At 39.0% G+C, this 22,701-nt stretch overlaps 2 protein-coding genes across 3 annotated transcripts; both read left to right on the top strand.

The window, feature by feature from the left end:
• Positions 1-7,841: 7,841 nt before the first annotated feature.
• LOC311049861 (olfactory receptor class A-like protein 1) lies at positions 7,842-9,155 on the top strand. The gene has a single exon (XM_084063758.1). The coding sequence runs from the start codon at positions 7,910-7,912 to the stop codon at positions 8,825-8,827; it is 918 nt and encodes a 305-aa protein (XP_083919884.1). The 5' UTR covers positions 7,842-7,909; the 3' UTR covers positions 8,828-9,155.
• A 4,575-nt stretch (positions 9,156-13,730) lies between these two features.
• On the top strand, positions 13,731-20,170 carry eif3k (eukaryotic translation initiation factor 3, subunit K). Of its 2 annotated transcripts, none has more exons than XM_084064492.1 (8): positions 13,731-13,903; positions 14,946-15,044; positions 15,581-15,701; positions 16,557-16,631; positions 17,232-17,298; positions 18,402-18,479; positions 19,700-19,825; positions 20,000-20,170. In XM_084064492.1, the coding sequence occupies exons 1-8, from the start codon at positions 13,842-13,844 to the stop codon at positions 20,029-20,031; spliced, it is 660 nt and encodes a 219-aa protein (XP_083920618.1). In that variant the 5' UTR covers positions 13,731-13,841; the 3' UTR covers positions 20,032-20,170. The 2 variants fall into 2 exon arrangements, with proteins under 2 accessions (XP_083920618.1, XP_083920617.1); XM_084064491.1 differs by having other exon boundaries at positions 16,554-16,631.
• The last annotated feature ends 2,531 nt before the right edge of the window (positions 20,171-22,701 follow it).

Below are 22,701 nucleotides of genomic sequence, written 5' to 3'. Positions count from 1 at the left end.
CCAAAGAGCAGAGAGAGTAAGATTCTCACATGGGCAGCCAGACTGATTGACAGTCACTGATTGACAGCTGTCTGCCAATCAATCAGTCAACACCTGTTGACAGCTCACACACATGCCCCCCCCCCCTCCCCCTGCAACCCCCTCCCCCCTGAAACCGCCTCCCCCTGCCCCCCCCCCCCCCCCCAAATGCATTGTGACCTTGTAGATCGGCTATCTTCTTACTGTATGTTTTGTAATAATAATCAAAATCTACAAAGTGGTCCGGACCAGGCTAACAGCCAAGCTTAATTAATCCAGTGCCTTGTTCTTCAAGTTTTGTGATATAGCTGTTAGTCCATTTTGTTTTATATGGACTCATTTTAATGACCCTGCATTCAAATAAAATGAAATAAATACAATAAGATATAATCAATTTAATTATATTACTGAAATAGTGTGTGACCATGAATCATAATTGTTTCACAATGACTCATGTGATATGTCATTGGTCATTGTCACTCTGTTAACACTATAGTTCACATTGTAGATGTTTGATAATATATTCGGGTTTTTTTTATTATAAAAAATGTCTGACATACATACATACATACATACATACATACATACATACATACATACATACATACAATACATTTATGTTTCAAATAATTGTAGTGTAGTAAAAGTATGAGATGTAGTGGAGTAGAAGTAAAAGTATTGGAAATTGGAAATACTCGAGTACTAATGCCTCAAAATTGTACTTAAATACAGTACTTGAGTACATGTACTTAATTACTTTTTTGATTATTATTTGATTATTGAGTATTACATTGATTTGATTATTATTACAAAACATACAGTAAGAAAATAGCTGATCTACAAGCTCACAATGCATCACAAATCACGATTTGATGCATTGTGAGCTTGTAGATCTGCTATTTTCAAAAGATTTGTATACATTTGAAAACTTGAATTGGGACATTTTGTATAATGAGTACTTTTACTTTTGGTATTTTCGTGTGTGAGCTGTCAACAGGTGTTGACTGATTGATTGGCAGACAGCTGTCAATCAGTGACTGTCAATCAGTCTGGCTGCCCATGTGAGAATCTTACTCTCTCTGCTCTTTGGATACCTAAATAAATGTATGTAGAGTGTACATGGAAAAACAAGAGAGCAGAAAAAAATGTGTGATATGTTTTCTTTTATTTTCCTGAAGCGATTATTTTACAATGGTCTCAATCATTCAGAAATAATGTTTGTTCATGAGCTGCTCCAGCCGGCTCCATCCACTGCAATGTTATTCATCGAACCTCCGGTGAGATTTTGCCACCCGTGAGTGTCACGTCATATATCTAGAGAACGGACGGACTCTGTCCTTTCCTTTCAAAATCTTCCTTGGTTTAATGGTACTTTGACTTAGACCGGAGTAAAGGTCAATCTAAAAGGTCAATGGTAGCTAGAATGGTCAAGAGTGACTGGCATGTAATCAGTGGTGTAAAGCAACTAAGTACATTTACTCAAGTACAGTGCTTAAGTACATTTTTTTTTTAACATACATTACCCACAGCCCTATATCAATTTTGGCCATTTGAAAATAGCCGATCTACAAGCCGATTCATTGTGAGCTTGTAAATCTGCTTTTTTCAAAAGATTTTTATACATTTTGAAAACTTGAAATGGGACATTCTGCATAATGCGTACTTTCTACTTTTGGTAATTTAAGTGCATTTTGATACCAATACTTTTGTACTTGTACTAAAGTAAATGTTTTATTCCGGACTTTTACTTGTAACAGAGTATTTAGACATTGCAGTATTGATACTTTTACTTAAATAACACATTTAGAGTATTTTTCCACCACTGCATGTAGTGATCTATCTGTGTTCTCTTCAGCAATGGATACCAGATGTGTGGAAGTGAAATGTATGCCTCTCTGACTGTGGATGGACATTAACACTTTTACTAACCCAGACAGGCCTGTCGTAATAAACCAATCCGCAATCTTAATGTTCCAATACAGCCATACAAGATGTAATTTCTGCTGTGGTCCCTGATTAGAACTTTATGTGCTAAATATGGTATACTAATTGTTGTGAGCTCCTAGACAGAAAGAGATAGAAAGAGGGGAAGGTATGCGAGGGCTGAAAATAAATAGAGACAGTAGTTAAAAGAGCCCTGTCAAGAAGTTGATGAAAACAGGCCTAATACACATACAATCCTATTGCCGTTGCACATCAGACGATGGGAACAGACCTTTGATTGACAGGGGTCACTTCTTCAAGTAGCGTTCTGCGGCTGTTGGTCGCCTGCCTGCCCGCCTTCGACACTCCTCAAGTGCCAGCAAGTCTTCACTGTTAACAACAGCCGTCTTTAGAGTCTATATTCTTCTCTTTTCACTGTTGTGTTGAAAGGCACAACTTTGATTCCTTTGCAGTAGATGAACGCAATATTGAATGACTGGAAAATGTCAATGAATCTTGGATTTCCCATTCAAATTGAACAAAACTAAAATACACCTAACTCACACGAAAACAAGGAAATGGGAGGATTTGGCATACAAACGTAAATAAGACCAGACCAGGCAAGACTGGGTCTTGGGTATGAGGAGATGGTCATTTATTCTCCATCATAAATACCATGTGAAACTCATTCCTCTCCCTGTCATTGGCTGAAACACAGAAAGGTACAGTATGTTTACAAAGAGAGGGGGGAAGAAGAGAGAAATCTGAGCCCACAACACTAACTCCACAACACTAACTAATTAGCTCAACCTAAAGTTAATTCCTTACAAGGAGTTATTCAGTTACTCAGTTTCACACATCTGGTTCCTATTTAGAAAGAATATTGGAAATATAATGAATCATGAATAATGAATGGTAAATAATAATAATCAAATGATAATGAAAATGTACCTTCATGCATAAGTGAGAGTACGATAAACAGTTATACTTAATCATACTTGAATTAAACAAATATAACAGCAAGCTTACACAGTAGGACACGTAATAACCACTTGTTTAAGTCCTGTTAAGAACTGACAAAGATCTATCATCGCCACGATGCAACGCGTTGTGGAAAGCTTGTACAGTAGATCGGCTATTTCACCATTTTTACTGAGCTTGTTGAATCTCGACCCTGACTAAAACTAATAAAACCCAAACTAAAACTAAGCCTTTTTTAAAAAAAAATAAACAAATTAAAACTAAACTGAAAACAAAGTCAGAACAAAATAAAAAATCACACCCAGTGTGAAGAGAGTGGTGCCTTGATGAGTTAATTTAGCCTGGTAAAGCTCCTCCCTCCGGGGCTTTACCAGGCTTAATTAATGTAACTTTTTTTTTCGTTTTTCGTTTTTCTGACACAGAACCCAAGATATCGTGATCCGAAGATTTGCTGCTCCATTCACTTCTTGGTTAACTCATTACTTAAAAGGCTGTATCTTGCCTCCTGTGTATTCTTTTTTTTTACTATGTATTTTTGGTCCAGACACGCTATTTTCAAAGGCAGACAACAAATGTCAACGAGGTCGCGATGACCTCGTTGACATTGTGAAACCATACAGTGCAACCCTCAGTGATTAGCAACCACAAGGGGATCGATCATACTGGAGATATATATTCTGTGACTACTTGAAAAAGGTAAGAAAATCGAAAAATCGCTGGCAGTGGGCAAACGCGGCCAGAAATAAGTCTGGCAGTGAATTAAGGGCATGCAAAAAAGTGAGTCAGATTGTCTCAGAGGGCAACAAAACAAAACAAACAAAAAAATAGAGCTAATGAGAGCTTGAGCTAAAGGACAATAGCTCTGAGTTTAAGATTTGAATGTCTTGCTTATGTCACATGTTGCGTAAGAGAATATTCAAATCGTCATAGAGAGGAGTTGATCTGTTATGCCTGTGGGTACATTACATTCCTCCTATACCACCTATGGGCACCATTAGTGCCAACATTTCTTCATGGAGATACAATTTCTGTCAACAGCTCAGTAGCTAACCTTTGATTATTATATCCCATATTGCAGTGTTTTACATCATATTGTACTTTATAAACAGTCTGGGGAGTATCAATCAATCACTATTTATTCATTTTAAGAATGGCTTTTTTGTTGCAAATTAACTATTATTCCCCACAGTTTCCCCACAGAATATTGTCACAGTTTTTGCATGAACGGTGTGTTGAATTATTATGAAGATAATAATCATAATTATTACTATCATGCGCTGTATTATTACTATCATGTATAAATTGTAATAATAGAATCATGTTTGATTCTTATAACACTAATGTAGATGTTAAAGTTTCAAACATTGTATGCAACTATGCAAGTCTCTTTCATTATGAATGGAGCAGCTCCAGGCTATATAGCAATACAGCATCAGAGTTTATATTCTATGCTCTCTGTTTTCCAGATTTGGGAGGGTTATGAATGTCCATAAATACTAATTAGGTTGCCCCTGGTCATAAGACTAACATACTGTAAGTCAGTCTTCTAATTGAGCAGTATGCCCTTTTCGGTACTGAAAGTTTGTATCCATTGACAGAAAAACGTAAACTCTCTGTAACATTGTTTCTCTACAGAGAGAATTCACGCCACCTCAGAGGTTACATGACAATGGATGGCATTGGGAAATCAAGCTGGTGTTCATTGTCTCCGCCAGGCCGAAAGGCATGGCGAGAGAGTATGTTTTTCCCCCTGTCCGTCCGTGTGTGTGTCCGTCCGTCCGTGTGTCCGTCTGTGAACAGCTAATCTCCGGCACCGTTGGCTTGATCGCAGCGAAACTGTGCACACACACTCCCTGGATGCCAATTCAGAACCTCTGCCCCAAATCTTTCACATGGGCCTGTTATAGCGCCACCAGGAGGCCGCTTTTTGCAAAACACATTTTTTGACTACTCCTACAGATTTTGTCCAAACGTCACACAAATCGGTACACAGTATCTCTATAGTCATTAAACAAAACAGGTTTTTCAGATTTTTTAAATTCCATCCTGATTGGCTCAAAATGGCTTCCAAAGTTTGCAGAAGTGCTCCGTATTGAACAAAATGCCTCAAATCATGAACACAGCATGCAATTTCCGTGAAACTTTGCACGTACATTCCCACTAGGCCGAGGAAGAAATGCCACTTCAATTTTTTCAAATCAGCCTCATGGTGGCGCTATAACAGGCCAATTCGTGTTTTTACCCTTAACTGCACCGATCTGTTTACAACTTTGTATGACTGATCTGTTTGATTTTTCATAAACCATCCTGATTGGCTACGATTGACATCTAAAGTTTGCAAGAATGGCCCGTATTGAACTAAATGCCGCAAATCATGAACGCAGTGTCCGATTGCCGTGAAACTTTGCACGCACATTCACACTACGTTGAGGAACAAATGCCACCCTTTCAACATTGCCCTATTACAGCGCCAACAGGAGGCCGATTTTTACAAAACTTTATTCATCACGCAAGGTACACATTATCTCTATAGTCAAGTGATCAAGACGGATCCGTCCGATTTTTCACATTCCATCCTGATTGGCGAATTCAGAACATTGCTGGTCCACACTCACCTACCTGACCTGGCGGAGACCTGTGCTCCGAGAAGCACTTTTTCTAGTTTACTTATGTTTCTTTGCTCTGTGCCTGAATGGAGGATATTGGTCTATACCAGGGGTGGGCAACTTTGTATGGACTGTTTGTGTTCTGCCCTCTAATAGCAAGTGTTGCCAGAGCAACCTACTGGTCATTCAATTTATTTTATACAACAGGTGTACTGTATTGTCCTGATTAGGAGAAGCACACAGGTGTAAATGTGCTCTTGATTATGTGTGTACTCTGATATTCCTCATGTCACCATATGTTGTTGAGCCGTTGACATCATTGTCTGTAAGTGGGATCTGTACCTTTTCTTATGACAGGAGACTAGTTTCTGATTTGTAGGCAACTTTGTAGAGTGTATTTCATGCATAATTGATTTATTTAACATTCTCTGTGTGTAGATTAGCTGTGTTCACCTGCTTGCTTGTTTGTTTGTTACAGCCTGTCTTTTTCTTTCTTTTTCATAGTTTTATTCCATTTCTTGATGTACAAGTGTGACAATAAAACACAGGAGCTTGGACGCTATTTCCTGACTCCCATGTCATTTTTGAAAGGAGTTTGACTGACTGTCTACAGTAACTGTGTACACTAAATGTACACATAGCGAGGACAGTACAGTTTGTCATTCATTATTTTGGTACAGTGTGAAGCACATCATTGACTACAGTCTTTGAATGACTCAATACAAGTGTGACAAGACGCTATTTCCATGACTCCCATGTCATTTTTGAAAGGGGTTTGGCTGACTGTCTAACTATGACAAATTGTACTGTCCTCGCTATGTGTACATTTACACATTCATTATTTTTGGTACAGTGTGAAGGACACCATTGACTACAGTCTTTGAATGACTCAATGTCCATGCCAATGAAAACATATACCACAGTCATAGTTCAGTTCATCAAGGCAAAGCAAGGCATGTTCATTTGTGTAGAATATTGCAACAACAACAAGGCAATTCAAAGTGCTTCACACAAAACATTAAGAGCCTTTAGACAGTGCAAAAATAAACACAAAGGACATTTGAATAAGAATGAAGAGAATAGAAAACCCTAACCCTACATACACTTGTCAGTATTGGCTAAAACTGATCTTGTAATTGCACCACCTGATCTAATCCAAGTGCGCTTGTGCCATGGTCTCTCGAGACTGACGGCCGCTACTACTTGGCAGAAGTAACTTTTTACTTACTTATTTAGAGTGTATTTTTCTAATCTTTTGTTGTTACGTTAAAACATAAATTTAACCTTTTTCTCAAACCTTTTCATTTCATTTAAAATATATAAGTACTGTAGCCTTATCATATGAATCATCTGCATGGTAGTTTTCTCACTACCATCTCCACTGGGGATATTATGTTTCATCATGGCCTAATGAGTATATCATTATCTAATCCCAGGTGTAGGTTCAAGGTTGCATCATGGTTGCATTACATAATAGTCTATGTCATTGTCCTTACATGACAATATCTAAGTTAAGTCCTTAGATGACTCAATATTATATTTGCTAAATTCAATAATCATACAACTACTGCCATGTCACACTCAATGTAATAAAACAATGTATTCTATCATGAAAAGAATGGAGATGTTCTCAATAGTTTCATTCCATTTTCCTCCACAGGAAGGCACTGTGGAACTAGTATCTCAGAATAGAACAGATAGCACTCTTAGGTGTGTTGTTTTTCAAATTATTTTAAAAAGATTAACCAGATTTCAGGGATTGTGACTTGATAAAGATGGCAAAACATTAGTATTTTATGAACAGATACATTGAATATTGTATTGTATAAAACTCCCCATTCAGTGTATTAAGTGAGGAATGTAATGACTTTCACTCAATAGAGATCCAAGCCATTGTTATCCCTTCATTAACAGTTACATTTTCTCTGTCATTGTTGAGTAAGTGTGTGTGTGTGTGTGTGTGTGTGTGTGTGTGTGTGTGTGTGTGTGTGTGTGTGTGTGTGTGTGTGTGTGTGTGTGTGTGTGTGTGTGTGTGTGTGTGTGTGTGTGTGTGTGTGTGTGTGTGTGTGTGTGTGTGTGTGCTGGTGCAGTCATCTGTATTGATCTCAGGTAATTGGACGCGGAGAGAATGGGAGACTAAAGTCAATGGACCATGTATAACAGATCCAACAACAAGTGGATTGTCTAGCAGTATAAGAACACAACAATTTGACTACTCTGAGAAGAGAGGGAAAAGCATAAGTCCAGATCATCTGCACTCACATCTGTCTCTTAACTTTTCATTTATTCTTCAAGACAGAGTAGGTCTGTGTGATTATACGTAATCTGCCTGTGGTGAGTTAAACTCTGAAGATCCATCTATACAAACTCTCCCTGCGGGAATGCAATCCGAGGAGCTTCTTCGTGCAATGCTCTATCTGTCCCTCACGGTGGTAGGAGTCCCAGGGAACTTAGCTGTGATCTTGGCCTTCCTCCTGGTGTTGCACCAGGAGAGCCGACTCGTCCCGGCCGACGCCATCATGCTGCACCTCGCCTGCATCAACCTGTTGGTGGTGTGCGTTGGCTGCTTGACGGAGACCCTGGTCTCCTTCCGCCTGGCCGATGTCTTCGGGGACGCCGGCTGCAAGTCGGTGATGTTTGTCTACAGCGCGTCGCGCTCTCTTTCCATCTGGCTCACCTTCGTCCTGAGCGCCTACCAGTGCCTGAGCATCGCCCCTCCAGGATCCCGCTGGGCCTCTGTCCGCGCCCTGGTGTCCCGCTACCTGGGGCTGGTCTTCCTCTCCCTCTGGATCCTCACCTGCATGTACGGCACCACTGCCGTCCTCTTCGCCCAAGGCAGCCGCAACGACTCCAGCCTCGGAAGCCACGTCATCAAGGCGCAGTTCTGCTACTTGCACTTCCCGTCCAAGTACTCCATGCAAGCCAGCGGTGCGGCCCTAGTGGTCAGGGACACGGTGCCCATGATCCTCATGATCCTGGCCAGTTTCATCCTCCTGGTCTTCCTCTGCAGACACAGTCAGCAGGCGACAGGGCACCGGCACCGGAGCAGCGGTGGAAGCGGCGGGGCAGAGCAACGGGCCACCAAGATCGTGGTAGCGCTTGTGACCCTGTATGTGGTCCTGTATGGAGTCGATAACAGCCTTTGGCTGTACACGATTACTGGGAGAAAGACCATGCTTTCCTCATTGATCGCGGACCTCAGTATATTTTTCTCCTCGCTCTATTCAGTACTCAGTCCCATGCTCATCATCGCCTCCAACAGGAAGGTGAATAGCAGGTTGAGGTGTGTAGTGCGGTAGTTAAGCCTGTTCAAGATAAAGCAATGGCTATGTCTGCTAGGCTTATAGAAGACACATCAAACTATTGCAGCAGCAGAAAGGAATAGGTACATATAAAGTATGGACACAGCAAAAGATTAAATAGAAGAATATAACACCCAAAGCATATTATGTAGAACGCTATTCACCATGTCAGATTATTATATACTCTAGGAGAGCCCATGTAATTCACTATATTAATATTATTGATATATCTATAACGTAAAAGAGGTGGTGCCATGATTTTGCACTTTTTCTGTTTTTCATGTGTCTATGAGGTTGATAGAACTTCATTAAGCCCCCTGCTGGTGTTTTTATGGTGTTTTATGTCTTCTCTGACTACTTTGAGTTTCTTCCTGGAGGACGCAGTAAAAAATATACCCTCCCCGGGCTCCCCCTCATTGTCATAACACAACTGTGGGCTTGGCTAAGAAAAAGCACATGTAGCAACGTAGCAACATGAGGGGAGGGGGGGGCGTCAGGCAAAGTAAACACAGAGAGACAGAGGGAGGGAGAGAGAGAGAGAGAGAGAGAGAGAGAGAGAGAGAGAGAGAGAGAGAGAGAGAGAGAGAGAGAGAGAGAGAGAGAGAGAACAGAACAAAACTCACTATCATTGCAACAGATGATTGAAAGATCAACTTCCATAATGCATGGTGTTCACGTTGGTAAAAAGGTTAATATGAGCGATCCAAAAACGTAATCCATTCATTCATGTCCAAAGCAGTAGCAACAATTAGCCAGTGATTCACTATCAGACTTCCTGTAGTTGCTTTTCAAAATATGACTCACTGAATAGTAGAAAGCTTGTACTGTGGTTATTGAAAACAGGTTTTAATTTGAAGTTCATACTGGTAAGTTCCTTTCTTTCTCTTACTTAAAATCGGCAAAGAAAAAATAATCCATTCTGTTCTCAATAATAAATAAATAAATGCATTTGCTCAACTCAGAGCAAAATGATTGATAGTAAGGAACCAAATGTACCCTTACATTGCCTATATCTGTAACTGTATATATATTTATATATATATATATATATATATATATATATATATATATATATATATATATATATATATATATATATATATATACATATATATATATATAAATGAAACCAAATGGACCCTAGCAGATCTACAAAATCACAACGTGTCGCAATGCGATACGCTGTGAGCTTGTAGATCTGCTATTTTGGCCAATGTATAGGTTTCAACTGGTTACACTGATTTTGATACTAAACCAATTTTGCTGTGGACCCTCTGGAACCCCCTCAATGACCCCTGGGGGTCCCCAGACCCCAGTTTGACAACCACTGCTCTAGAGCATTTTATAAACAACTGGGAATAGTCCAGGGGCCAAGCCATATTTTGGTACCACCTAAGGTGACCGTAAAGTTTTTGTATTTTTGGGCATCAAATTATTGCGACAAAAAACAAAATATATCCATGTATTCAAGGCTTCATGGGGTGTGCAATTGATAGAAAATAAATCATTTTTTGGGGTGAACTCCTCCTTTAAGTTTCCCAGGGGGACTCTCTACCCATTCAGCTATGACCACCCTAGACCGAAGGAGGGTCAACTTTTACAAGCTTATGGAAAGCAGTCTTTTTGCAAACACCAAAAATCTGAGAAGTTATCAATTGCACACCCCATGAAGCCTTGAATACATGGATATATTTTGTTTTTTTGTCGCAATAATTTGATGCCCGGGTGTATTTCCGGTAGGAGACACAAAGATTCTACTTTGTGTCTCCTACCGGATACATTAGCCGGTAGGTAGTGATAACTGCCATTAAGCTACAAGATTGGAAGGGTTATCATACCAAAATATAAACTAGAGACATGTATGAAGACAAAAATACAAAAACTTTACGGTCACTTTAGGTGGTACCAATTTGTGAAAATATCAGTGTTGGCCCCTGGACTAGAAGGGCCATGGGCCATGGTCCTTTCATGAGGAGGAGGAGGGACTAGGACAGGTGGGTGGTCTTGTAGGAGGAGGCGGAGGGACTGGTTCAGTGGGAGGTGCTAAGGTGAGAACCAGGTATACTTATTGAACTGGAGGCGTGTCCACATAAAAACATAATATTAACACTTTCTGTACACTTTTTTGAAAAAATCTTCCTCCTAGTATAACCATAATACCTGATGATCATGTTTTAGGGGGGGGGGGATCACTGAAAATCACTGCACCCCGTCTTTAAGTAAATAGATTTGGTATGGCGACGGTGTTGTTTCAAAAGTATGTTGAGGGATATAAATTATATTTGGGTGATAAATATATTAACCACATAAACTCTATAAACTTAGTTGACCGGGGTCCCCCCGACTGGGACACAAATAAAAGTTGAACACAATATATTAAATAACAGAATATTCTTTATATATTAATATGAATATATTATAATATTCTTAATATTTTTGTCCCTGACCATGTCAGAACAACTTTCTACATAGGCTATTTGTGTACTTTCTTGTTTATCCTAAATGTAATGTATTATGCTAACGTGTAATAACAATAACAGGTAACATAACAGTAAGAATTTGAAATGTTTATTGTATGCACAGTGATAAATGTTTTGCTGAGACCATGGATCTGTTTTATGATTTAAAATTATTTAATAAAAGGAAGAAAAAGTTTTGAACAAGAGGATGCTGTTCTGTCATAAAAACATTATTGCTCAATGCTGCATGAATCTCTGCTGATGCTGGCCACATATTGTTTTGCTTGTTCATTCATTAAGCACCCTCGTTCTTAATTGGGTGGAAGAATTGTAACTGGATGAAGGCTCACAGTCGCTGTCAAATGACTTCCTGTCTTCCAGTCACCTATTTAGTTAGAGCGTATTTTTCTAATCTTTTGTTGTTACATTAAAACATAAATGTCACCTTTTTCTCATACCTTTTCATTTCATTTAAAATATAGAAGTAGCCTTATCATATGAATCATCTGTAGGCTATGGTAGTTTTCTCACTACCATCTCCACTGGGGATATTATGTTTCCTCATGGCCTAATGAGTATCATTATCTAATCCCAGGTGTAGGATGCATCATGGCTGCATTACATAATAGTCTATGTCCTTACATGACAATATCCAAGTTAAGTCCTTAGATGACTCAATATTATATTTGCTAAATTCAATAATCATACAACTACTGCCATGTCACACTCAATGTAATAAAACAATGTATTCTATCATGAAAAGAATGGAGATGTTCTCAATAGTGTAATTCCATTTTCCTCCACAGAAAGACACCGTGGGACTAGTATCTCCGAATAGAACAGATAGAAATCTTAGGTGTGTTGTTTTTTAAATTATTTCAAAAACATTAAACAGATTTCAGGGATTGTGACTTGATAAAGATGGCGAAACAGTAGTATTTTATTAACAGATAAACATTGAATATTGTATTGTATAAAACTCCCCATTCAGTGTATTAAGTGAGGAATGTAATGACTTTGATTGATTGATTGATTGATTGATTGATTGATGTACTTTATTTAGTAAGACATGAGAACAACAGTACATGGAAGCACAAATTCACAATACACGGTCTACTAAACTGGAAGACTCATTAAGCACTGAGCTTGTTTAAGATGAGATCCCCATGCACACAAATCATGATGAAAATAGAGGTCCACTCAATAGAGGTCCAAGCCATTGTTATTCCTTCATTAACAGTTACATTTTCTCTGTCATTGTTGAGCAAGCTGGACCTTGGAGTCAGCTGATTGATGAAAATAACTCTGGGAAAATGGTTTGTTGAAGGATAACATTAAGTCTAATAATGACATACTGTGCATGTTCACATCATGTATACTTTAAAATTGTACATCGAGGTGCCCAGATGTCCCTTGTGCGGCGCCCACCTATCCTGTATCTGATTTGAACATGCTTGCAGCTTGTAGAACATTTCACATTTAAGGCCTCATTTGAACAATTGCTATAAAACCTGTGGATGTCATTATGGCATAAACAATAAGTTGAAGGGTACATTTTGGAGGTTCAAATAATGTACAGCCTACTTATTTCATACCCCTTTCCAAAACATACTTTTATTATTAACTTTTTCACATTTTGCAAACAACTGCCAATGTCAAACTGCAAAAACATACATACATTCACAATACGTATCTGGTGTATGGCTGAAGCTTGATTTTACTTTCCTTGTGATTATGGCCTGAATAGAACTTCTTACAACCATGTTACAGTAACTGCAATCTGGGAACCCATCGTCAAATAAAAAGGAAAAACAGCGCCCTCTGCTGTTTTTCACTTGCTATGAATCTGTTCTTGGGAGATTACAGTAAGTGACGTGTGATGTAGTAGCCTAATGCAGGTGCAAGACCATTGTGTTTGTGTTGTGTTATAGGTATATTGCATAGTTTTCTATGCATTTCGGGGGTTTTGGGGGGTTCGACCCCCAAACAAATGTTCTGCCGCGTGGCGCCCAGGATGTATCTCTTATTTCAATCTCTGGGTGTTGGCAACCAAACACACACACGCACGCACGCACGCACGCACGCACGCACGCACGCACACACACACACACACACACACACACACACACACACACACACACACACACACACACACACACACACACACTCACTCACTCACTCACTCACTCACTCACTCACTCACTCACTCTTTCAAATATTGAAAGAATATTGTACTTTTACTCCACTACAATTATTAGATAAAAACTTGTGTGTGTGTATATATATATATATATATATATATATATATATATATATATATATATATATATATATATATATATATATATATATATATATATAGGTATAAGGGTCCTCACGTTTAATCGGTCCGTCTACTTTCCTGTCCGGTGTTTTGTCGTCATGTCGTTCCTTCCGTTCCGAGCATTATCTCCTTCCGCCTGGTCCTTTCTCGGTGTCTCTCATGCTCTCTGGTCCACGTGTGGATTTCTCTCCTCATTTCATCACAAAGACCAACAGTCACTCTGGATCAAATGGCGTCGCCGTTCGAGCAGATGAGGGCCAACGTAGGGAAGCTCTTACGTGGCATCGACAGGTAAGATGCCTGGGAAACCGACTGATACCCGGGTTAGCTTCCTAGCTCGCTAACTAGCAGCTAGTAAGCTAATGGACTGATGCTAGCTTAGTAGTGTTTGCTGTGTATCCTCAGTGATGTTAATGGGATACGCTGCTGGGGATGATGACGATGAGCATCAAGATCTAGCATACGAGCAGTTTGGTGTGTGTGTGTGTGTGTGTGTGTGTGTGTGTGTGTGTGTGTGTGTGTGTGTGTGTGTGTGTGTGTGTGTGTGTGTGTGTGTGTGTGTGGAAGCAATAGTATTATGCAAAGTCTGCTAACAATAATGACCAACCACAGCCAGCTTCTGTGTCTGTCATCCACTGATGGATGGATCCATTTTTTGTACTTACTTTTACTAAGTAAAAGTATCAATTCTGCAAAATACTGTTACAAGTAAAAGTGCAAAAGTATGTACTTTTACTCAAGTAAAAAATGTACCTAAAGCACCAAAAGTAAAAGTACTCATTGTGCAGAATGTTCCATTGCACAAGTTCAAAATGTATAAAGAAATCTTTTGAAAATAGCCGCTTCTATTCTCAAATGGCTTATATATAATATTATATATATATATATATATATATATATATATATATATATATATATATATATATATATATATATATATATGGCTGAAGTGGTCAGTGTGTTTTGTAATAATAATCAAAATCGACAAAGTTATTAAAGTTTTCATATAATTGTAGTGGAGTAAAAGTACAATGTTTTCTTCTGAGATGTAGTGGAGCAGAAGTAAAAGTACTGAATATTGAAAATAGTCCAGTAAAGTAAAATAATACCTCAGAATTGTACTTAAGTACAGTACTTGAGTATATGTACTTAGTTACTTTCCACCACTGCTGTCATCCACTGTTGAAGTTAAGTGTTATCATCCTTTTGACAGCTGTGCCTCTCTGATGTCGAGTACCAACATTCCCTAGTCAATTACTTTACCAATGTTGTTAATAATTGTGTTGTGTTAATGCATACGGATGCACAAACAAAACATCATCTCTTTTCCCAGGTACAACCCAGAAAACCTGGCTACACTGGAGCGCTATGTGGAGACACAAGCTAAAGAGAATGCTTATGACCTGGAGGCTAACTTGGCTGTTCTCAAACTGTGAGTCTGGTAGCCAATTAGCTTCCCTTCATAAATAAAGTATAGAAATGTGTAATTATGTCAATGCTCTGCCTACCGATGTGGTAGTAGACTAGGTATCGTCATAACCTTTTGTTTTGGCACTTTAAGCCATTCCTATATATTTAAATTGAGTGGAGGAAAAAGCGTACCGTTTTATCTTAGCCTAGATCAGGACTATCATATATGCTTTTTATCGAGTCTGACATTTGCTTATTAGATACGTAAGCAAATGTCAGACGCGATCAAATAAATCTATGATAGACTTGATCCCAGGCTGGTTTTATCCTGAGATGATTGATGCCTTTATTAATACCAAACAATAACTCCAACATGTGGTTCTACTACCAGTCTTTAATACAATGTCGGTAGAATTTCACTGTTCCCCAAAACCAACCATCTTGGTACGATACCAAGCATAGTTTGTATTGCAAATCATTGTTTCGTTATAAAACTTAACCTGTGGTGTTAGTTTCCATCCCTCAACAAAAAAAAACTTAAGTGTTGATGTCTTGCAGGTACCAGTTCAACCCAGCCTATTTCCAGGTCAATGTGACATCAATAGTCCTTCTGAAGGCCCTGACCAACCTGCCCCACACCGACTTCACTCTGTGCAAGTGTATGATTGACCAAACACACGTATCCTTTTGGTACTGGTACAGCACCAGTCTGCCTGTGAGTGTTGTACTGGAACTGCAGTCTGCTGTTTGGGTTTGATTGACCCATTAAGACCTGGAAGGCATCTGTGTCATTTTTTGATTTAAGCTAAAAAAAAACATTATTTTGCACTTTGGTTATTCAAACATAGCAGGTCTACAAGCTCGTATCGCGGCACCGAGTGCCGCGCTATGAGCTTGTAGATCTGCTATTTTTGAAAAATTGAGAAAATGTGTGCAAATCTTTTGAATATATATATTATTTTTTTTACTTAAATCTCTGCTTCTGGGGGTCCCTGGACCAAACATTTTTGAGACATTTTGGGGTCGTTGACATGAAATAGTTTGAGAACCACTGACATAGCAACATACAGATTTCTCAAAAAACTGTTAGGATTTAGAAGACATTTTGTAGAATCGGAACCTCAGGCCTTAATGGGTTAATCAATGTTTTACAGGTTTCAGTGTATTCTGAATGGACATTGATGGTTATGCTCTCTGATGGTGACTTCTTCTTAGGTTATACCTTGTAGACTCATTGTGAACCGAGTCATTGAGAAATAAGTGTGGTTAAAATATGTTTGTAAAGTTATGTTGTTAGTTTAAAATTGATAAACTAAGTAACAAGCTAGTCACTTTTTGCGCATGTACAGGTGAGGATTAGGTTTACAGGTTAGGGAATGATCGTAAGTCAGTAGATTGTTCTCCCAACTTTCAAGTGTATCGGCAGAGGAATATGTGTGTGTGTGTGTGTGTGTGTGTGTGTGTGGGGGTGATGCATATTGAAAGTGGGGTCTGTCTTGGGGTCGGGGCCATTTCCTTGACTACAGTGTCGCAGCAAGAGGAACGGCCCATCAGGCAGATCCTCTACCTCGGGAACCTGCTGGAGACATGCCACTTCCAGAGCTTCTGGGTACGTATGACACTCACTTACCCTCCTAACTGTTAGGAGCCGTGGACGCTATTAACCCATTAAAACCGGGAAAGCATCTGTGGGTATACTTTGGCCATAAAAAAATAACAAATATATGAGCTCATAGCGCGTCACTTCATGCCGTGCTATGAGCTTGTAGATCTGCCTATTTTCTTTAAATCGTGAACATTTGTGCAAGTCTTTAAATATATAAAATTTTAAAGTGAAAATATTTTACTTGAGCACCACTGATATAGCAACATATGTTTTTCAGAAAACTGTTAGGATTTAAAACACATTTGTAGAATCGGCCTCAGGTCTTAAAAAAATCCTTGCTCAGGGACTCTTCAACTCACAGACTGGGCGAGCTGAGAGTTGAACTGGTGACCCTCCGATTCCTAGACGGCCGCTCTACCCATTCAGCCATGGCTGCCCCAAATTTACAATAACAGAATAGCAGAACTCATGGTTGTTGAGTTCCTGCTCTGAATATAATTGGTCCCTTTTGTGTCTCCTATGATCTGACCTCCCTCTGCTCTTTCATGCTTCAACTTCCTTTACAAAGCGTTCCTCATCTCTTTGTCCTTGTGCTTGTGACAGACAAGTCTTGAGGAGAACAGAGAGCTCATCGATAGCATCACTGGCTTTGAGGACTCGGTACGCAAGTGTGAGTAAAAGCACTGGATCAAGTATTTACTGACAATATTCCAGATTTGTTGTAGTGATGTGACAGAAAATTGCCTAATACCTGCTGTCATCAAATTAGAACCCATTTCAACCTTAATACGATGACACGCAATTGATTCGAGTTTTCAGTTTTTACTTTATTAAAACCAGGAAAAGACAACACTTATGCCATATCATGATATTATGATATTGTATAGTAGGCTTCAGCAATTGAATGAGTCCAATCGTTGGTTGTTTTTATTGGCCATTGTTTTAGAAGTTTTTTGTCATTTTGTTTAGCAAATGTAATGCATGTGCGAAATGCGAATCAATTCCATAGAGCGGCAATGACTTAATCACTATTAAGTCATCTTTAGCGGTTGCTGTCCTATCGATTTGTGCTGCAAAAGAATATCCTAATGGAAGTTATATGTTTTTGCAATTCTTTGTTGTATAAACAAGTTTCGGTCAACAAGAGGGCAAAGAACTCGGGTGGTGCAGTGGTAGTCCCTGCCCACCACCACAGAGGTTGTGGGTTCAAATCCACCATGGTGCATCCGGCTTTGTCGAGCATCTAGTCTATGCGAACACAATTGGCCAGTGTTCGGGGGAGGGAATCCGGGCGGCGAGGGTGATATTGGCCTACAGGCTGCGCCGGCACCTGTCAGTGGGGAGTGTTGGGCGGGAGGAGTCCTCCCAGTGCGGGATCCTCACTGGTAGGTGATCCTCACACAGCAGTGACCGCACAGAAATGTGTGTGGGGACTGGAGGAATTAATCGGCATAACGACTAAATTGGGGAGAAAATTGGGGTATCAAATAATTGACTACCCTAAATGAATAAGAAAAAAACAAAGAGTGGAGCGAGAGAGGTGCATGCAAGTAGAAAGATTGAATTTGAATTTGTAACAGCATTCACGTGTTTACTAAATTTGCTTCTGAACAAAACACGCTGTTATGGCCGATATTAGGGGTGTTCGTGGCCGATAGGAATATTTTGACATGTCGCTCAACCCTTATATCTTGTCTCATATCACAATATCGATATGATATTGATATAATGCCATGTACTTTAACATTTTTATTTTTATCTCTATATCTCCAGTCATCTGCCATGTAGTAGGCATCACCTACCAGAACATTGAACATCGGTTACTGGCTGAGATGCTGGGAGACCCTCTCGGTAAGAACTTGGACCTGATATTTCAGTCTAGACCAGTCGAACCACTACACCACATGACCGCTAGAATGGCACTAAATGGCACACCTTCAACTTGAGGGTGAAGGAACTAATACAAAAAAAGCAATTGCGGTTGTGTTTTCTTGGAACCTAAACATGTGTAAACGTGTCCCTTTGTTGCACATACTAGGAGACCACTGGTCTGAAACATTAGAGAGGACTGCTTTACAAGTTGTATAAAAAGCCCATATTTGCTCACCACACCTAGCGGTTGGTCGCAAGTATTCTACGTATGTAATGCTTATTACGTATAAATTTAAAAAAAAACATGTTAAAACAAAGCTCTAAAATCATATTCACTGAGACTTAGTTTGCTTATGCAACCACAGACTAATGGTGTTGCTAGCGGAGCAGCTGCTCTGGGGAATTTGATGGGAATCGTGTTTTTTTGCTCAAGGGCATCTAGACTTTACTTATGTTATGTTAAGTAAGGGCTCCTCGTTTACTTGTGCTGTCCAGAGCAAGTGTATTTGTTGAGCACGTTTCATATACAAAGTTAATTCATATTATATAAGGCATTGAAATGCATGAAAGTAATTTATAAAAGCATAATGGAACAACACATGGGACTTAAACCCACGTACCAAAGGGGATGAGGGTTCCCTTTGGTCTCTAGTCAAGGGTGCTATGGCTCTGGCAGGTACCCCAGTATAGGTACTAACCTCTACACAAGACCATGATGTTTATTATTTTGGGTGTCCTTTGTGCCCAGTACTCAGAACCCGCCATACTCCATCAGGACCAACAATACACACCTTAAAATGTGTCATTAGGCATCAAAATGTTTTCATAGAAGGCACTGGTGAACATGAATGTTTTTGGCTTGGATTTAAAAGTCAATTGGCACAAGCCTCAGATCTTCTGTAAGTTTGTTCCATGTGTGACATGACAAAACGCTGCCTCAACATGTCTTTTGTTTTTTTAAATGAACTCTGGGAACTGTTGAGTAGACCGGTCCCAGACAAGCTGAGATGGTACAATAATGTAAAAGCATGTCAGACATATGTTTTGCCCTTGAACCATTGAGAGATTTTAGTCATATTGTGTAATCGGAAACCGTACAGGAGCTGATAATAACCACGAACACTAGGATTACCATCAATGCAGGGAATTTGAACCGTTGACCTCCCAATCATGAGTCCACTCTCTTCCCCTTTTTCCAGACACCCAGGTGAAGACGTGGATGAGCAAGTACGGCTGGACAGAGAACGAGGAAGGACAGATCTTCATCTACAACCAGGAGGAGAGCGTCAAACCCAAGAATATTGTGGAGAAGATCGACTTTGAGAGTGAGTTTAAGGAGATGAAGGGTTGCATGGTTTTCATATTTTACTCAGGAGGGTGTACGTGTGTGTGTGTGTCACCATTGTTGTTCACTGACTTAATATTGAATGATGAGTCCCTGTTAATTCACCCACTTTCACTGTCACTGATCTCCTTCATTTGTGTTTTGTGCTCTCTAGGTGTATCCAGCATCATGGCTACATCTCAGTGATACACACTTACATTCACACAACACACACACACATACACACACACACACACACACCATCACAGAAGAAGCATTTTCCAACCAGGTTTTTTTTTTCTCTGAATGAGCTCTTTTTGCAATAAAGATAATTTATCATTCACAACCTGTGTCGTCTTTGTGGTTTACTTGCCTGATCATCACTCACTGAATGTTTTTCAATACACATTTTCTTAAGAGTTATCAGCACTTGAGAAGAAGAATTGTATTACAAAGTTCCCAGCTTTTCCTTTTCATAGAAATTAACCATTTCCTTGTTCAGTAGATTATATTTCAAACAGGGTGTTGGCTTATTCATTCATGTGTATTCAATTGTTGACTGGAATCAGGGTGACAAACACTTGATTGCTTAGTTGAGTCATGTTTAGTTCTCAAGTAATATTGTAGCCAACTTCCTTGTATGTTACGTGTGGTTAATAAAGATACAATGAATCCTTTTTGAAATTTAATACATTTAATGTGTTCACATTTCATGAGCGACTACACTATGCAGACTCCCAGCCAGGACAGTGTAGGCCAGCGGTTCTCAAACTGTCGGTTGGGACCCCATGGGGGTCTCCAAATTATTTTGGGGTCTTCAGATGATTAGCTTAATGTGCAACATTGTTTTCTCACTCAACAGTAAACAAACCAACATTCATTCATTCAGGATGAGTGTACAGTATATACTTATACTGTATGGTCCACATTTCTAAAATGACAATTTAAGGACTTTTAAGACATTCTTAAGCCATTTAGACCTAAGGCCGAAACTAAAAAAAGTTTTCTGAAAAACTTCAAATATTTATTTAAAAATTACAACAAATGTATGTTGCTATATACTGTACATAGCAATAAGAACCCCAAAAGGGGTTCCCGGATTTAAAGGTATCGTTATGTATAGGGGTTCCCTGTCTAAATGCCTTTAAAATTAAAGAATACATGAAAATAAGACCATTGCTGCATCAATAGTAATCAATGAACTATACAATAAAAATGGCCAAAGAAGAAACCAAAGAAAGAAACACGTGAAAATAAGCTGATCTACATTTTCACAATATTTATCTGTGGAACAAAATGTAATGCCTTAACTCCTACAATTCCAAGTCGGAGAAGGGGGGGTCTCAGTTCAAATATGATTATTTTATACTAGTTACTTTGTAGATTTTGTTTATTATTACAAAATATACAGTAACCACTTCAGCCCTATATACATTTCAGCCATTTGAAAATAGCCGATCTACAGGCTCACAATGCTTGTAGATCTGCTATTTTCAGAATTAATTTTATACATTTGAAAACGTGTGAAATGGTACATTCTGCATAATGACTACTACTACTTTTGATACCAATACTTCTGTACTTAGGGACCAGTCGAAATTTACATAAGGGGGTCCCTGGAGGAAAATAGGGGAGGGTCATGGCTTTCTAATTTTAGTCCAAGGGAGGGTCAGCTAATTTGACTTTGAATCCAAGGGAGGGTCATGCAATTTTGAATTGATAAAATAGTCCGTTTTTTAGGTACCTTTTAAGTAGACAGCAGAACAGTGGTCAATGACCCCTCTCTATTTCAAAGGATATCAAGTAACAACTTGGTCTATTTAGAATCAATGACGGTCGTTAACAAGCCATCAACGCACAGCAAGTGAACGACCCAGTCAAATCTATTCAGTGTCTTAACGATGGTGGTTGAACAATTAAGCAAAACTTCAACAGGCATTAGGCATATTGGAGAGATGCATTATCCCAATTTCCAACACAGAAATATCCTCTTTCAAGTGTGTTTTTGTTGCTCATAGAATTATATACACCAGGTAGGTTACAATGACCAATTTATAACTGGATATTCATAATCATTTGAAGTAATTCTGTGCATGTGATTAATTTGGACCTATATGGACAGTTGTGTATCCACACGTTTCCTGGGGCGTTGTGGGCATCACTTCCTGTCGATTTGATGCAAAGAAATCCAATGATATCCAATGAAATCGACAGGAAGTGATGCCCACAACGCCCTAGGAAACGCGTGGATAGATGCCAGCCTAGATCCATAAGTAAAACCAGAATCATCAGGCCATAATTGCAGGGCTGCCAACAGTGGACTGTCAGAATCCAGGAGCCACACGGCCATAACTTTTGAAGGAAACATCCGGAGACAAGATAAAATAAATCCCATACAATTTGGACCCAAGGAATAAAGTGGTTATTATTAATATTCAAGCACATCTTGACTCTATATTAGGCTACAGGACAAAAACAGCACAAAAAAACTGAGCTGAAAATGTTCATATCATATATTTCTGTTTTTACTAAATAGTTCTTACCAACTGCTTTTTCTTAATCCTTGACGTGTGTATTTAAAATTCTGCCATGTACCAGACTGAAATAATGTCCCACAGGATTAATTTTTAACCCTATGTTACACCCAAAAAGGGAAACATAGCAAATAGCTGGAAGTATACAACATACAAACAAACAAACACATATTCCATACAATTTGGACTCGAGGAATGAAATTGGTATTCTTAAGCATATCTTGACTCTATTTTGGGCATTTTTTAAAAACAGAGCCAACAATGTTCAGATTACATCTATATTTGTCTTTTTAGTAAATACTTAGTTTTCTTGACGACTATTTTCTCATAATCCTTGGAGTGT

This window comes from Gymnoscopelus microlampas (genome assembly GCF_963454915.1).
Source record: "Gymnoscopelus microlampas genome assembly, chromosome: 8".
In the NCBI taxonomy this organism is placed as follows: domain Eukaryota; kingdom Metazoa; phylum Chordata; class Actinopteri; order Myctophiformes; family Myctophidae; genus Gymnoscopelus; species Gymnoscopelus microlampas.
Note: the sequence above shows the minus strand (reverse complement) of the source record. Positions and strands in the feature narration are given on the sequence as shown.

Bases quoted from the DNA above. Each gene is read 5' to 3' on its own strand.
- eif3k (XM_084064491.1), top strand. From the start codon at position 13,842: ATGGCGTCGCCGTTCGAGCAGATGAGGGCCAACGTAGGGAAGCTCTTA. The intron at 15,045-15,580 runs GTGAGTCTGGTA...GATGTCTTGCAG, and splicing joins AACTTGGCTGTTCTCAAACT to GTACCAGTTCAACCCAGCCT. The intron at 17,299-18,401 runs GTGAGTAAAAGC...CTATATCTCCAG, and splicing joins TGAGGACTCGGTACGCAAGT to TCATCTGCCATGTAGTAGGC.
- LOC311049861 (XM_084063758.1), top strand. From the start codon at position 7,910: ATGCAATCCGAGGAGCTTCTTCGTGCAATGCTCTATCTGTCCCTCACG.